Genomic DNA, 15,414 nt, shown 5'->3' on the forward strand with positions numbered 1-15,414 from the left:
AAGCCCGGTCCAAGGGACACGGGCCTGGGCGGGCCGGGCGGGTATCCGGGCCCGTGGACAGGTCTATTTTGAACATGTAATTTTTTTATTACACTCACACATTTACATTTTGAGGGAAAAATTTGAGTTAATTGGCGCACATTACCATATTCAAAGTGAGTTTTTTAGTCTAATTTAAAAGAATTCACTAATGCTTCATTTTTTATGAGTGTTCCACAATCACACGAAAATTGAGAATTTGCATCAAATATCGGTCAAAACCTCATGCGTCTAACTTAAAATACGAGATGACATAGGCATTCTCCATTGTTCACCCATTCGGGCCTAGACATTAAATTCATTTCACCATGTTACACACATTCCCTTCAAAAATATCATTTTGTTTCCCCCTAAATTTACGGGTAATTAGTAACTGGTTTGTTAATTTCAAGAGATTTTGATGATTCACAGTGAAGACAAAATTCAGACGAATACTTCTACAGATATAAGACGGTTATACCTCTCCAATTTTTATATATTTCATATTTTATATATATATATATATATATAAATAAAATTAATATTGATATATATAATAAAAATAATAAAGAAAATAATAAAAATAAATAAATGGAGAAGAGGTTTCTCTTACAAAAATAAGATAATGAACTGCCAAACGACAAAATTCTTGCGAATCTATCACATATTTTAAAATAATTGCTCCGTAAATTTATTTACCCTAAAATTTCTTATTCTCCATACCTTTAACCAACGTTACAACCCAATAACGACCTTTTGATAGTGTTTATAGTCGGTCGCGTTTGGTAAAGATTTGGATAACCATGTGAATTTTTAATAGTTAATGTTTTTATCGGACTTGAGCAAAATATTCAATACCCTAAACACTTGAGCGTAAGAGTGACTTCCATGCGATGTGTTTAAATTGGTTCAATTTTATTCAACATAATGAAAAAAAAATGTTTGTTTGAAAAATAAGAGTGTAAAAGCATATTGTTTTATCCAAAGAAATAATTCAAGATTTGAATATAGAATTTTTGTTCATTTTCAATTAAAATAATTCATGTCCTTACATTAACTAATCCCACCATATAAATTTCTTTTTAGTCTTTCTTTGCTTGAGGACAAGAAAAGTTTAAGTTTAATGGTGTTGTTATCGTCGTAATTTATAGCATTTTCGTACTTAATTAGTATTTGTTTCATACCATTTTAATAAGTTATTATGATAGTTTTTGTATACTTTCATCATTTTATGTATCTAAGTCAGTTATGAGTGTTTTCAGATACTTTCACAAAGTTTCATCATAATAGCCAAAATTCGGGACTTAATACGAGGACTCGGAGGTGAAATGGAACCATTATCGCAAAGGAAACAACTTGTCTCATCAAGATGCATCGCAACCTAGTCGAGATGAAGAAATAACAAATTTTTTGCACCCAGGTCCATGCACCTCATCGAGATGCATCCCAACCTCGTCGAGGTGCAACTGAAGTGAGTTTTATTCACTCAAGTTCTTGCACCTTATCGAGGTTCATAAGCACCTCGCCAAGGTGGTGCTGTAAGTTACAAAGTCATATGTTCATAGGGCGAGCAGATTTGACACATTTGCGTATTTTAATCGTATCTCTCTCATACTAACCCGGATTGAGGTGATTCAAAATGCGTTTGAAAGCTAACAAATAGAAGAAAAAATTACAAATCATCTCCAAATTCGAAGTGTAACAGTCTCAAAATATTATCCTAAGTTGATGTACATGTTGAAGCCTAAGATTGATTTTCCACCTTCACACATTTTCAACTCCTAAATTGTGCCACCACCCTCTTTACAGCTTAATTTGGAAGATTGGGGGGTTGGGGGACATAAAAAGACTTGGTCTTTGGAAGCATATATGCCATTTTACTATAAAAGGAGACCTTGAGAGCCATTTGAAGACACACCAAGCTTAGCTTAATTCTTCCCCCTTTCATGTTAGTTTGTTGATTCTTTTCTTCAAGGATCACTTGTAATTTCTATATAATTGTTGTTTTTATTGTTCTCAAGTTATTTTTTATGCACAAGTTCATCAAATAAAAGTAAGTTTCAAGTCACCGAAGAAGTCCGTTCGGCAATCGTCGTTACGTTTTCTTCTAAACTTTAATCTTTTTTCATTATGAACTCCATTATTTATCTTTCTAAGGTGTGCTTTAATCTAATCATGGGCTAAAACCCCCTTAACTAAGGCTAAAAGCGGATCTTAACCTTAATTATATGGTAATTACGTTTAACCTAATTAAGTTATTTTATCCTTTTAAGAACTAACTTATGATTTTTAATGCTTGTTGGAGATGGACCAAATCCTAACTCGAATATAATTAATCGTTTATATTGACCGTGATTAAATTCATTAATTAAAACTCAGAAGTTGGACCTAATGACCATTTAGTATGGCTTATTTTTTTTCCAATGTTTTTCATGAATCTTATTATAAATCTTAGATTTATTACTTGAGCAGGACCAAAGTGAAATAATAAATCGAAGGTTTGGAACTAAGAAAACTTAATGCTTCTTTGGATTAATTACTTGAGCCGGACTAAAGTGAAGTAATTAATCGAAAGTTTGGAACTAATTACTCAAGCGGTTTGCTTGAATCTTAAGTAATCACTTTAGCCGGACCAAGGTAAATTAGTTTAAAAAGGTTTAGATTAATAGAACTTAATGCTTCTCTAGATTAATTACTTTAGCTAGACCAAGGTACAGTAATTAATAGAGAACTTAGAGCCAATCTCGAGGATCTATTAGTTAATAAGAAAAATCGTCATCTTAAAAAGGATAAAACAACTTAAAGAAGGTTAAGTGTTATTACCAAGCAAAGAGGTTAAGTGAAGCTTAGTTTCTTCCACCATAAGTAATCTCTCACTTAATTTGTCTAGCTTTCATTTCACTTATTGATTATGTCTTAACTTGGTTACCCAACAAACTCTACCTTTCGGTTGTTTAAATAATAGATAGTAAGCAAAAATATTAGTACTTATAATCACCATCCTCGTGGGAATGATACTCTACTTTCACTTTATTACTTGATACACGATTAAGGTGCACTCGCCTTCACATGCATGTATACGTAAAATACGCATCAGGCCTCGAATTTGTCCTTATTTGATAGAAAAAAAGACTAAAACCTGCACTTAAACGAAAGAAATCATGCTCATTGACAATTCGACCAAATGGTTCTACCCCATTTGGAAATACATCACCATATGAGAGCTACCAGCAGAGAAAAATGAGAAACTCAAAGTAGTAAGAAAAGCATGGAGATACTCGGCCATATGTGAAAACCTATACAGACGGTCATATTCGCACCCTTAGCAAAAATGCATCGGCTTCGATGAAGCATAGTATATCCTCAAAGAAATCCACAAAGGGGATTATGGCGCACGTAGGGGAGAAGCACTTGCCAAGAGGGCTCAATTGTAGGGGGTTTTATTGGCCTTTAACAGCCAGGGATGTAGCATAATACGTATAAGTGTAATGTGTGTCAGAAATTTGCCCCAGTCTCAAGATCCCTAGCTTCGGTCATGAAAATCATTCCCAGTATGGCGATTCACCACTTGAGGAATTAATATTGCAAGACCCTTCCCAAAGGTTAAAAGGCAAACTCAATACCTCCTAGTAGTAGTAGACCATTTTACTAAGTGGGTAGAAGTTGAAGCCATGTCCACTATCACGACAGTAGCAGTCATAGATTTTGTGGACATGCTCTTAGTCACTAGGTATGGAATACCTCACACCATCATAACAGACAATGTCACATAGTTCAATTCCACACCTTTCAAAACCTATTGCACCAAGCTACAAATCAGGCTTCGGTTCACTTTAGTAGCCTATCCATATATGAATGGCATGACAAAAGTCATGAATCAAACTATTGTGCTAGGTTTACAAAAAAAGGCTAGAGCTCAAAGATTCAGACTAGGTAGGCCAATTACCAGAGGTCTTATGGGCCTATCAAACCACTCCTCGAACGGAAATAGGAGAAACACCTTTCTCCTTATGCTATGAGACCAGTGGACAATGAAGCCAATATAAGGAAAAAAACTTGACATGGTGGAAGAAAAAAGAGAAAGGACAACAATAAAAATGGAGGCATATAGTCGGCAGATGAAGGAAATTTACGATAAAAAAAAGTAAGGTCCGGACAATTCCTAACAGGAGAACTAGTCAAATGCAGTATAGAAGCGTCACAAGTGGACGAAGGGAATGGAAACATGGGCAGAAGATGGGAAGGCCCATTCAAAATAGTCGAATGCGTTAATGCACACACATATAGGCTAAAACGAATGGATGGAAAGCTAGTACCGAGGACTTGGAACACAGTATCACTAAGGAAATACTGTAACGACCCGGTCCAAAGTGGGTGGCACCGGGGTAGAATGCCTGAGCAAGGAGCGGCCCTAAGGGATGGCGATGGGGGCAGGAATGAACTGAATCCCACATCGAAAATGGAGAGGGAGTGATTGGGGCTTATTAGTAAGATGTGAATCCTATACATGAAGACGCGTTTTAAAGCCGTGAGGCCCAAGGTGTTGGATTTGGGCCAGAGCGGACAATATCTACATGGTATTGGACCAGGGTGTTATAATTGGTATCAGAGCCAGGTTCTCCATGTACGATGTGTGGTTCAGGGACGAACTAGGCGGAAGCTGGTGGGCATGTAACGACCCGGTCCGGAGTGGGTGGCACCGGGTTAGAAGGCCTGAGCAAGGAGCGGCCCTATGGGATGACGATGGGGGAAGAAATGAACTGAATCCCACATTAGAAATGGAGAGGGAGTGATTGGGGCTTATTAGTAAAATGTGAATCCAATACATGCAGACGCGTTTTAAAGCCGTGAGGCCCAAAGTGTTGGATTTGGGCCAGAGCGGACAATATCTACATGGTATTGGACCATGGTGTTACAAATACTACCAGTAAAGTTGCACATATGTTCATCCTTTTATTTTTTTTAAGTTATATGCTCTGAAATGATAGGAAATTTTACAAAGATGTAAACGTCATTGCCCTTTGGCAAAAATGAATAAAGATGTTTACAATCATATTCTATTGAGAAAATCATTCAGGAAAAATCTGCATCTTCAATATCATAGATCGTGATAGACCAATAATAGATAGTGCTTGAAACTATTTTTGGTACAATGGCGAGAAACACACTCTACCCAGAATCGACTTCCTAGTCTTTTTCTCCAAGAAACCATGATCTTCCAATGAGCCAAATCTATGTGAAGATAGACAAAAAAAATCTGTTTTTCCATGAAGGTAAACATGATAACACTCATATAGAGAGACATAACAAAACCATTAAATGAAGAAAGATTAAAAAAACTACAAATAAATAAGAAACTATCAAATTTACCATAGTAGATCAAGTAAAAAAATTCAATAAAGAAAAAGCAAAGCAAAGCAAAACAAACTCAAAGAAAAAGAAAAGACTTATCTTCCATCTAAAATAATTGACACGTGTACATGTCACATGTCAAAAAATGTGACATACAGTAAAATTTAACAAATTAATTAATTTGTCTACTTTAAGAATACATGTTACAATACCAAATAATAGGGTAAATTACAAAACTGGGCCAATTTGGAAGTTCATTTATATATTTAAACTCATTACACAACACATTACATATCTAGCCTATTTAATTTAGAAATTTCCTATAATACCCTTCATATGTATATATATATAACAAATTAGAATTTTCTTCCTCTTTATTCTTTATCTCTTCGTTTTTTTCTTCTCTGCAAACTCGAAGTGTTGCTACGTTTCTTAGAGTTTTTATTGTCGATTTCAATGGCAAAAAACGACAAGAAGGTAAGTATCTACTGTATTTCTGCGATTTAGATTGTTTTTAGGGTTTTGTGTTTTCGTGTTACTATTTTTGCGATCTTGAATGAGGATTTAGGGTTTAGTTGTGTTTTTTCGTTGTTTTTAACTATATTTTGCGAAATGGAACTTAGAAAGAGTTCAAAATGATAGTATGGAGTTAAAATTTTTTACAGAATACTACTTTGCAGATATAAGTTTTCTTTGCGATTATCACAAACTGTGAAGCCAAATCATCGCGGTTGGGGAAAAACAGCGAAGAAAACTCATATCTGTAAAGTAGTATTTTCCTTCGCAGTTGAGTTAATCGTGAAGCTATGAGTGAATTGCGTCTTCGCAGTTTTGCTCAACCGCAAAGAAAAATGCATATGATTTACTTCGTTATGTGAAGTATACCTGTAAACTGTGAACTATTTTTCTTTCATTATTTCTCTAAAATGGGCTACATTTTTATGAAGGTTTATGATTCTAAGAATGATTGAAAGAAGAGGAAGATAGTAGCGTTGATGATAGTGTGAAAGATATCAAATTCAAGCATCCATTTAGCTTGAATACAAAGGCATCAATCACAGTAAGGGGTGATTGGGATGTGATGAAGAAAGTGAAGACTAAATTAACTAAAGAGCAAATGTTGATATTTAGGAAACTTGTTTTGGGCAATTGGCGGATATGGATGTGTGTGTGTTATCAACTCTTCTATGTCATAGGGTCATTACTAGAAAGATTATTCCACCAAATCTAGAACATAGAGAGATGTGGTTCAACGTCAATGGAGTTGAACTCAAGTTTGGTGATTTTGAGTTTGGACTTATCACCGGGTTGAGATTTGGTGATCTGGCACCAATTATGAAGCAAATGAGTAAGTTAAAGAAGGCAAACAGATTAAGAAATCTGTATATCGAAGGAAGTCAGAGCTTAACTCACAAACAAATATATGATACCTTCGAAAACACAAAATGGAGCTGCGAAGAAGACAATCATACGGTCTTCATGGCTATGTTGTATATTATACATAGGCTCCTATTCACTATCGATCTGCATCATTCTGTTGATCCTAACATCATCGATCTAACTAATTTTCTGAAGTTGTTTGATGAGTTTCCATAGGGTGTATTTTCTTGGGAATAGGAAAACATTGAGGCGTTCAATAAGGGTAAGATCGATAAGGCCATTCCATATCAGCTAGTTGGTCTAGCACAAGCATTTCAGGTATGCTTCGTATATTTATTTGATCTACTCGATGTTAGATTTCCATTGTATTTGAATTGAATTGAAATGTTTTAAAGGTTTGGATACTTGAGGTATGGAGTGCGCCTCGTGGATTCTATATGAGGAAAGACAATAGCGTACTCCCGCATTTAAGTACATGGATAACTTCCAAAAATCCAACATTTAAATAAGCATCGAACGTTTTTAATGTAAGTAATATGGTTTTCGATGTTTATTTGTGTTGTGTTTATTGGTTTGTGTTTTCGTTTTTGTGTTTTTCAGTCATCTAATGGGTCAGAAGATGCACTTGTGGTTGAGGAAATCAAAGAAGCATGCGAATGGTATAAGTCACTTAATGATTATATAGACGGGCGTGCTATAGATCTTGAGGTACTATTTGAGAAGTATAAGGAGTTAGAGGGGGGAGAGGAGGTACCAGAAGTGGAAGGACACAAAGTGGAAGGACACAAAGTGGAAGCACATGATGTAGAGGTAAAGGGAGAGGTGGTATTGATGCGAGCCGAACTAGTAGCAAATATGCGCTCGAGGTGATCCCCACTACAGCGGCTCTACAACTAAGGGATAAGTGTACCCCATCGTTATCAAGCAATAAATCTGGTTAATTCCATGTATTGAATCCACGGGATTTATACCCACAAGTATTAAATTACTCGGTTCTATACGTTATCTAGGCGGTGAATACTTTAGATTGGTTTAGTAACAATTATATACTACTCCTAAACTATAGGTGAGACAATCTTCATGTGTTTTAAGCCCTTATGGGATGATACGGATGGCGTTAAGTTACAAACAATATTTCAGAATATACACGAGTAACAATTTACTCTTACAAAGATGACTATATGCAAACCGACCAACTATGTGAGGTTCTTAGATCGTGGTTCCTTCTTAAGGTGACTCTAATTCTTAGGTTCAAAAAATAGGGCCCGTAAGTTCTGTGGCTTGTCAATTCCTACAGTTTTCGGATTGTCAATTTCGGTAAGGCAACACCTATGTGAATCCTAATGGATTTCGGAGTTCGTAATCAACCTACACAATAATCAATTATGAGAATCAAAGCAAGGAATAAACATCAACAAGTATAGTGAAACTGAAAACCGTAAATCATATATTATTACTATAAAAAGCGTAAATGCGGAATACAACCGAATCTAGCACATAGAAAGAGTACAAACTAGTTAACAAGATAAAAGGAAAAACGAATCATCCCTTAGAGCTAGCTACTAGACTCAAAACCGTCGTTTCGGATTCAGAGGTGGAACTCTCGAGCTTGGGAAACGAGGATGGAATGTAACTTCATCGAGGGAACGAGAGAATTACAACAAGCTCTCAAAGTGTAAGGAACTTTATTACATGGAAAATTAAGTGTCTAATTGAGTGCTAAGCACTCCTATTTATACAAAAATCAAGCTCGTGGTATAATCATAAATTACAATGTCTTTGGTTGGTTCACACACTAATGCTGAAATTGGGGTCACACACTGCGTTGACTTGTGACATGTTGTGTTGACTTGGGGATACATCGTTCTTCATCTAAAACGTTGTGTTGAGGGCTGGGCTCGGGATCCAACACGTCATGTTAACTTTTGACACGCCATGTGGGATTCGTGGAACTCAGACCTGTACGTTTTTTCTTGATTTATTCAATCAGCTTAGTGTGTTGATCAGTTGACACGCTATGTTGACTAGTTGACACATTGTGTTGACTCAGGGGACTCAGACCTATACAAATTTTTCTTGATTTATTTAGTCAACTCAGCATTTTGATCAGTTGACACGTTGTGTTGACCCGGGGCACAGGTGTTCAATACTTTGTCAGTCCGTTGAATATGTCAGCTTTGACCCCAACACGACATGTTAACTTTTGACACGCCATGTTGGATGCTGATGATGTACTTTCTTTAGTTCATATGGCGTCTCTTTTAGGCTTCTCGTCTGTCTTTTACACTTTGCGCATGTTCCTTTAGGCCTGTAAAACACAAATATGGAACCAGAGATTACTTGATATATTTATTTAATTTATTCATAACAAAATGGGATTAAAACAATTAAAATGTAACTGGAAGTACCCAATTTATTATTTATTGTCGATTTATGACAATAAACATGATTTAAGCAATTAAACTTATTTATTAGCTACAAAATAAACCGTATTTCACCCTAAAAGATAGGGATAAAGCATCCCTATCAGGTACCATGTGTCTCATCATGCTTACATCTAACTTCAAATATGAACTTGTTAGACTTGTATACTCTCCATTCGTGCCTGTTCTTAACTGCATATTTTCCAAGTGCATCTTGCAATTCTCGTTTGTTTAAGAATATATCATACACTTTTAAACCGAAATCCACTTTTGATGTACTAGATTCAATAGGAAGCACAGGTGCATCATGGACCTGTAGCAGCCATCGAAATGGATCAGTCATCTTTCTTCTTCTTTCTTCATCATTCGCCTCACAGATACTTATTGCTACATGGTCAGCTCGTGTATTGCTTTCGAAAACACCTTCTCGGTGAGATTGTTTCTGAGGGGTTGGTTGTCCATCAAATAACGTTTCTTCATTTATCCTTTCTTCGAGGTCAAAATGACCCCAAATATCTTCTTCATATATCGTTTCTTCTGGATAAAAAAAAACGGATTCGAGCTAATATCATCTAAACCAGAGTTGGATGCGAGGTTGAAATCAGTGATCTTTTCTTTTCTTGGCCAATGAGTTTTGACTTCAACGGTTGTGTCCACTTCAACGATGGCATCACAACTTGATTGAATAACATTCTCTGACTTAATAGCTCGCGGTAGTTGTGCATCTATTATTCATTATTCAAAATTAACATATAGTGGGATAACATCGCTTGGATTCATCCGGCAATACTCTATGAAGCACTCAACATCACTTGAATCAACAATCGGAACTACTATCCCAGGAACTTTGTTTGGACTGTATATAGTTTGCATAGTCATACGTACATCAAATGATGTTGAATCAACACGTGCAGAAGTGTAGACTCTCTCTCTCTCTTGAAGTATTTCGAAGTTGATTTTTGTTGAAAGCCGAAGCAACTTCGATTCACCCCCTCGTATCTTTTGCTTTGGTTTTCCATGGGTCGTTCCATATGATCACACACAAGAAATAGTCGGTTGACATACTACTACTATTAAAAAACAATTAATAAAAAGGCGTTGTCAAATGATGTACTAAATACAAAAAGGAAATGTTCTTCGCAGTTACTTGAACCGCAAAGCAAATTACAAACTGCGAACTCATGGTTCTTTACTATTTAGATAAACCGCGAAGTATATGTGTGTTTTGGCTTCGCGGTTTTAGCTTATCCTTGAAGCCTTAGAGCTTCGTAGTTTGCGGTTCTATAAAGCTGTTGGGTTAAATCAAAACTCCAAATATCATAAGGTATAGGTCCACTGTTAAGCCCAAAATATACCTAAAATATCATTAACATTTACATCATTTTTATTACGAATTTGTGTTATTTATATCTATTTAGATTACTTTTACTTTCGAATATCTTTCTTTCTTGCAAGGTACTTGAATATTTGGTAAAATCCAAATAGGAACGAAAAATGATCTAAAACAGAAGAAAAACCCTACAAAAGGAGTCAAAGACGACGTAAATCGAAAGCGCCAAGTCGAGGACACGAACGAAAGCAAGAAGTAAGAAAACCTGCCGGGCCGCGACAGTGGATCCCAGACCCGCGGCCGCGACACGCGCGGTACAACCAATTCTCCCCTTCGTCCGTCGCTCAAGCTCAGTGCTACGTCATTCACGGCCGCGGATTACTATCCTCGGTAAGTGCAGAAATTCACCAAGAGCATTTAACACATGCTGAAAATCCAAGAAACGCGTTCGTTCAAGTGGATAAAGACGTCATTTCACAACGGACACGACTCTTAACCAACGGATACATCACTTCAAACACAACCCTTCAACATCTATAAATAAAGAGTTGATGTTGAGAAAAAGTGTAATGAAATGCTATAATATAGATATAGAAATCAGAGCGTAGAACTTATGTCGAAGTTCTAAGTAAAAACATTTCGAGAGTTAGAAATTAGATTTTGTACAAAACAAGATGAGGTACACATATTGTTTATAGTTTAATTACAACTCAGTAGCGTTTAGACATTGTTCCAGTTTTAGTTTGCATCATGGTAGTGGCCGACCGAATCCCTATTACGAAGTTACAGCGAGAAGATTGAGTAAAGTGTTCGCCCCCGAGCCTGACAACCTCCTAGGAAACCCAAGGAAGCGGAACCGATCAAGCCCTTCACTTGCACGCCCTCGAAGAACTCGATGCTCCTTATTCTCTGTAAACTTGTATCAATTTACATTTCATCTAATAAAGTCTGTTCTATTCGACAAATCGTTATGCAGCACTTATGGTAACCAATCCAATATAAGTGAGGCTGGTGTTTTCATTAATATGCACTTGAATTCAAAATCATTACAAGGAAACTTTGTTGAACACTTAGGCAAATTATCATCTCGAAAGAGTGTTAATTTGAGTAAGGGCAACTATCCCGAAAGGGTTTTGTCGCGTTCAAAGCCAATTAATTAGAGGTTCCGTCATTTATTTCATCATCATAATAATACAAAGTTTAAGTTGTTTTCTTTGCTTAATGCAAATGAACAAATTCATTCCTTTTTCTAATAAGTTCTAAATGTTCCTGTTTTGTAAAATTCATCCTTAAAATTAGAAGATCTTTCTAACAATCGATTTATTCTAAATATATAATCTTATTCCAGCATTTTCAAATACTCAAAGTTTTCAAATTCAATCAAATAAATTTCCTAAATTCAATTAATCCAATTTTCACTTTTTATTTACATTTTATAAATCTAACAAGTTCGAAATTAAAGATTCAAAAATAAGTTTTTCGTTAAAAAATGTATCTCTATGGGATCGATATTTTTATTACTACAAGCGAAACCGTGCACTTGCGGAAATCGCTCAACATCCACACTAACTTCAAATACAAAAAACTAACTAACCCAAATGGATTTATGTATGTAAAATGAACATAATACTTACATGAAGAGTTTCGATTTTGGATTGATGTATGAAATTGAAGAATTCCCAATAAATGGAAGAAGAAAGAAAGGAAGAGAAGAAAAAGGAAGAAAATGCTAAGTTGTTATATATATATGATCTCATCGGACTTCAATGGGTCGGGGGAAGGGGAAAGAATGGGTGGTCCGGGAACAGCAACGGGAGAGGGCTTATAGTCCCCCCTCTCCCTCTTCCCCACGCATTTTTTCCCCCGCCCCCGGAACTCCTTTTTTTTTTGAAGAAAAATCGAAATAGGTAAGGCCATGATACATTCCGGAATATTGTATGTAAGGGTAAATAGACTCTTTTCGTCCTTCCTTTTCGATGCCCACCGAGGACCTATTTGAATGTTTTGGAATAGGGATGTTTGCCTTTTGTAATAAGTAGACCCACGATACGGACTAATAGATGTTCTTACTCTTACCTCCTTTATGTTCTTGACAGCCCATCTTTGTCTCAGTAGAGTCTTTCAGTGGCATGTTTCGGTCCTCTTCCCCATTATTTAGAAAAAAGTGAGCCATTGGTTCAGGTATAAGATACGATCATTACCACCTGGACAATTAGACATCCAACTTGTAACCACAATGACCCAATTGTAAGAGCGGAGCTCTACCAACTGAGCTATATCCCCCAGCCCAAGTGGAGCATGCACGAAGGAGTCAGATGCTTCTTCTATTCTTTTCTTTGGCGCAGCTGGGCCATCCTAGATTTGAACCAGAGACCTCGCCCGTAAAGTAAATCAGCGCACCTACGGTCTAACCAATTAGGAGAGAATCAATAGATTTCTTTTCGGGAGCGATTCATCTTTCTCGGACACAGGATACAATTCCTCGTTTTACTACGCTCTCCAAGTGTGCTTATTCCCCCTTCTTCCTTACCATAGCAAGTCTTTTTGAAATAACTCTGATGAGAAGAAAGAAGAAGGCGTTAAGAGACCCTCTTGAGAACTAACCTCTTAGACGAGACAGAGGGTGGCCCCATGGTAAAGCTACTATACCTATTACTTAAGCTCCGTAAATCATAGAATATATAGTATAAAGAAATGGTATTACTTGGGTAAAGAATAGGGAAAGATTCGGGCTAAGTTCAGTTGCTTACTGAACACTCACCCATTTAAAAGATGGCTTGGTTTTTATCTGATCTTGATTTGTATCATCGCTTGTCAGAAGGGCAAGCTCGTGTGGGATCGTACCGTACTTCTAGTTTAAGAATCTATATCTTTTTTTACTGCCTCAATCAAAAAGTGATTATACCCCCAACCAATACTTGTATATATATATATATATATGAATGGTATTGTTAGTAATTCTTAAATTAAATAATCTATATATATAATGTGTTGTATAATAGATTTAAATATATAAATGGATCTTCAAATTCTTGTAATTTACCCTTTTAAATAAGACAAAGGCAAATAAATATAAATGTTTTTTGTTTTTATGAAAGGCAAATAAATGTTTAATGTAGTTTGTAGTAACGAAACATTTTTGTTTTATGTCTAGTTTAGATCTGAACATGGAAACAAACATAATTGAACCCCAAGTGGTTAGCTGTAAAGAGAGTAATTCAATGGGCGAACATGAAGAAGAAGAAGAAGAAGAGATGGGGAAAGTGGCTGTCCGTCTAGCCAATGCTGCTGTGCTTCCTCTGGTACTGAAATCAGCAATTGAGCTTAATCTCATTAACATCATATTCAAAGCTACATCCGATGGTTTTTCCCTCTCTCCTTGTGAAATTGCTGCTCGAATTCCCACTAAAAACCCAGATGCCCCTTTCCTTCTGGATCGCATGCTTCGCCTTTTGGCTAGCTACGATATTCTTCTTGTGTCTGAATCTGTATCTGATGGAGAATTGAAAAGAGTTTACTCTGCTGCTCCTATCTGCAAGTTCCTAACTTGGAACCAGAGTGAAGAAGGGGAATCTGTTGCTCCTCTATTCCTGTTGCACCACGATGAGGTGTTCATGAAGAGCTGGTACCATCTGAATGATGTTATACTTGACGGAGGGATTCCATTCAACAGGGCTTACGGAATGACAAATTTTGAATATTTAGGAACTGATCAAAGGTTCAATAAGGTATTCAATCAAGCTATGTCTAATCACACTGCTTTAATTGCCAAGAAGATTCTACATGTTTATAAAGGATTCGATGGACTCAAAGTTTTGGTTGATGTGGGCGGTGGAAATGGAGTTACTCTAAATCTCATCACTTCCAAGTACCCTCAAATCAAAGGCATTAATTTTGATTTGCCCCATGTTTTAGCGGATGCACCTTCCTTTCCAGGCAGGTTATTTCTCTCTAATTGGATTAAGCAGTTTTGTTTTGATAATTAATTGATGTTATTGTTGTATAGGTGTGGAGCATGTGGGTGGAGATATGTTTATTAGTGTCCCTAAGGGAGATGCTGTTTTCATGAAGGTAAGTATGGTATATGCTGTTTTCTGATATGCTCAACTCAACTCAATTAAATGTTTGTTGCATGGATGCAGTGGATACTCCATGGTTGGAGTGATGAATATTGCTTGAAACTTCTTCAAAAATGTTGGGAAGCAATTCCGAGTAAAGGGAAAGTGATAGTAGTGGAATCAGTTTTAGCAGTTGAAGCAGACAAGTCTAACTCTGTATCTACACAGATAGTATTTGAGCAAGATATGTTCATGTTAGCACAAACTTCAGGTGGAATGGAGAGGACACTAAAGGACTATCACAACTTGGCAATCAACTCTGGCTTTACCGGCTGTCAACTCATATGCTCTGCTTACAACACCTGGGTCATGGAGTTCCACAAACAATAATCATTTCACTTTTCTACATCTCTTCTTTTAGTTTTTATTTATTTCTTGTTTGGACTGCAAGATTTAAGGGCAATTTTTATTTTTACTTTTAACTTTTCTTAGCTGAAAGGTGATTTCATTCAACAAGAAAAAAGGAGGAATCATTGCATTCAAATTATAATATTTTCTATATCATGAAGAGCAATCCAATTACAATCTTGGTTTAATAAAAAAAAAAAGGGCGGCCCGGTCGCATTACGCGTCCCCGCTGAGCGAGGGTCCGGGGAGGGGTCCCACCACAAGGGTGTATTGGGGGCAAACCTTCCCTTGCCAATTTAATTGGCAAGAGGCCGCTCCTAAGACTCGAACCCGTGACCTCTGGTATGCCAAAAAAAAAAAAATACATGTAGGAAAACTGTGAGAGTGAATGAATGATAAGTTCATTCTCTACCCCACATAAGCATTAACCCAACTGCAACATTCA

The 15,414-nt window shown here is 36.5% G+C and overlaps 1 protein-coding gene across 1 annotated transcript; it reads left to right on the top strand.

The window, feature by feature from the left end:
- Positions 1-13,603: 13,603 nt before the first annotated feature.
- Positions 13,604-15,036, top strand: LOC136201386 (caffeic acid 3-O-methyltransferase-like). The gene is made up of 3 exons (XM_065992048.1): positions 13,604-14,439; positions 14,510-14,574; positions 14,646-15,036. The coding sequence occupies exons 1-3, from the start codon at positions 13,650-13,652 to the stop codon at positions 14,949-14,951; spliced, it is 1,161 nt and encodes a 386-aa protein (XP_065848120.1). The 5' UTR covers positions 13,604-13,649; the 3' UTR covers positions 14,952-15,036.
- Positions 15,037-15,414: the final 378 nt, after the last annotated feature.

Source organism: Euphorbia lathyris, chromosome 7 (assembly GCF_963576675.1).
Source record: "Euphorbia lathyris chromosome 7, ddEupLath1.1, whole genome shotgun sequence".
Taxonomy (NCBI): domain Eukaryota; kingdom Viridiplantae; phylum Streptophyta; class Magnoliopsida; order Malpighiales; family Euphorbiaceae; genus Euphorbia; species Euphorbia lathyris.

What these genes read in the sequence shown, in the direction of transcription:
- LOC136201386 (XM_065992048.1), top strand. Translation starts at nt 13,650, where the DNA reads ATGTCTAGTTTAGATCTGAACATGGAAACAAACATAATTGAACCCCAA. An exon ending in GGATGCACCTTCCTTTCCAG is followed by an intron (nt 14,440 to 14,509) that starts GCAGGTTATTTC and finishes ATTGTTGTATAG; the next exon opens with GTGTGGAGCATGTGGGTGGA. An exon ending in GAGATGCTGTTTTCATGAAG is followed by an intron (nt 14,575 to 14,645) that starts GTAAGTATGGTA and finishes GCATGGATGCAG; the next exon opens with TGGATACTCCATGGTTGGAG.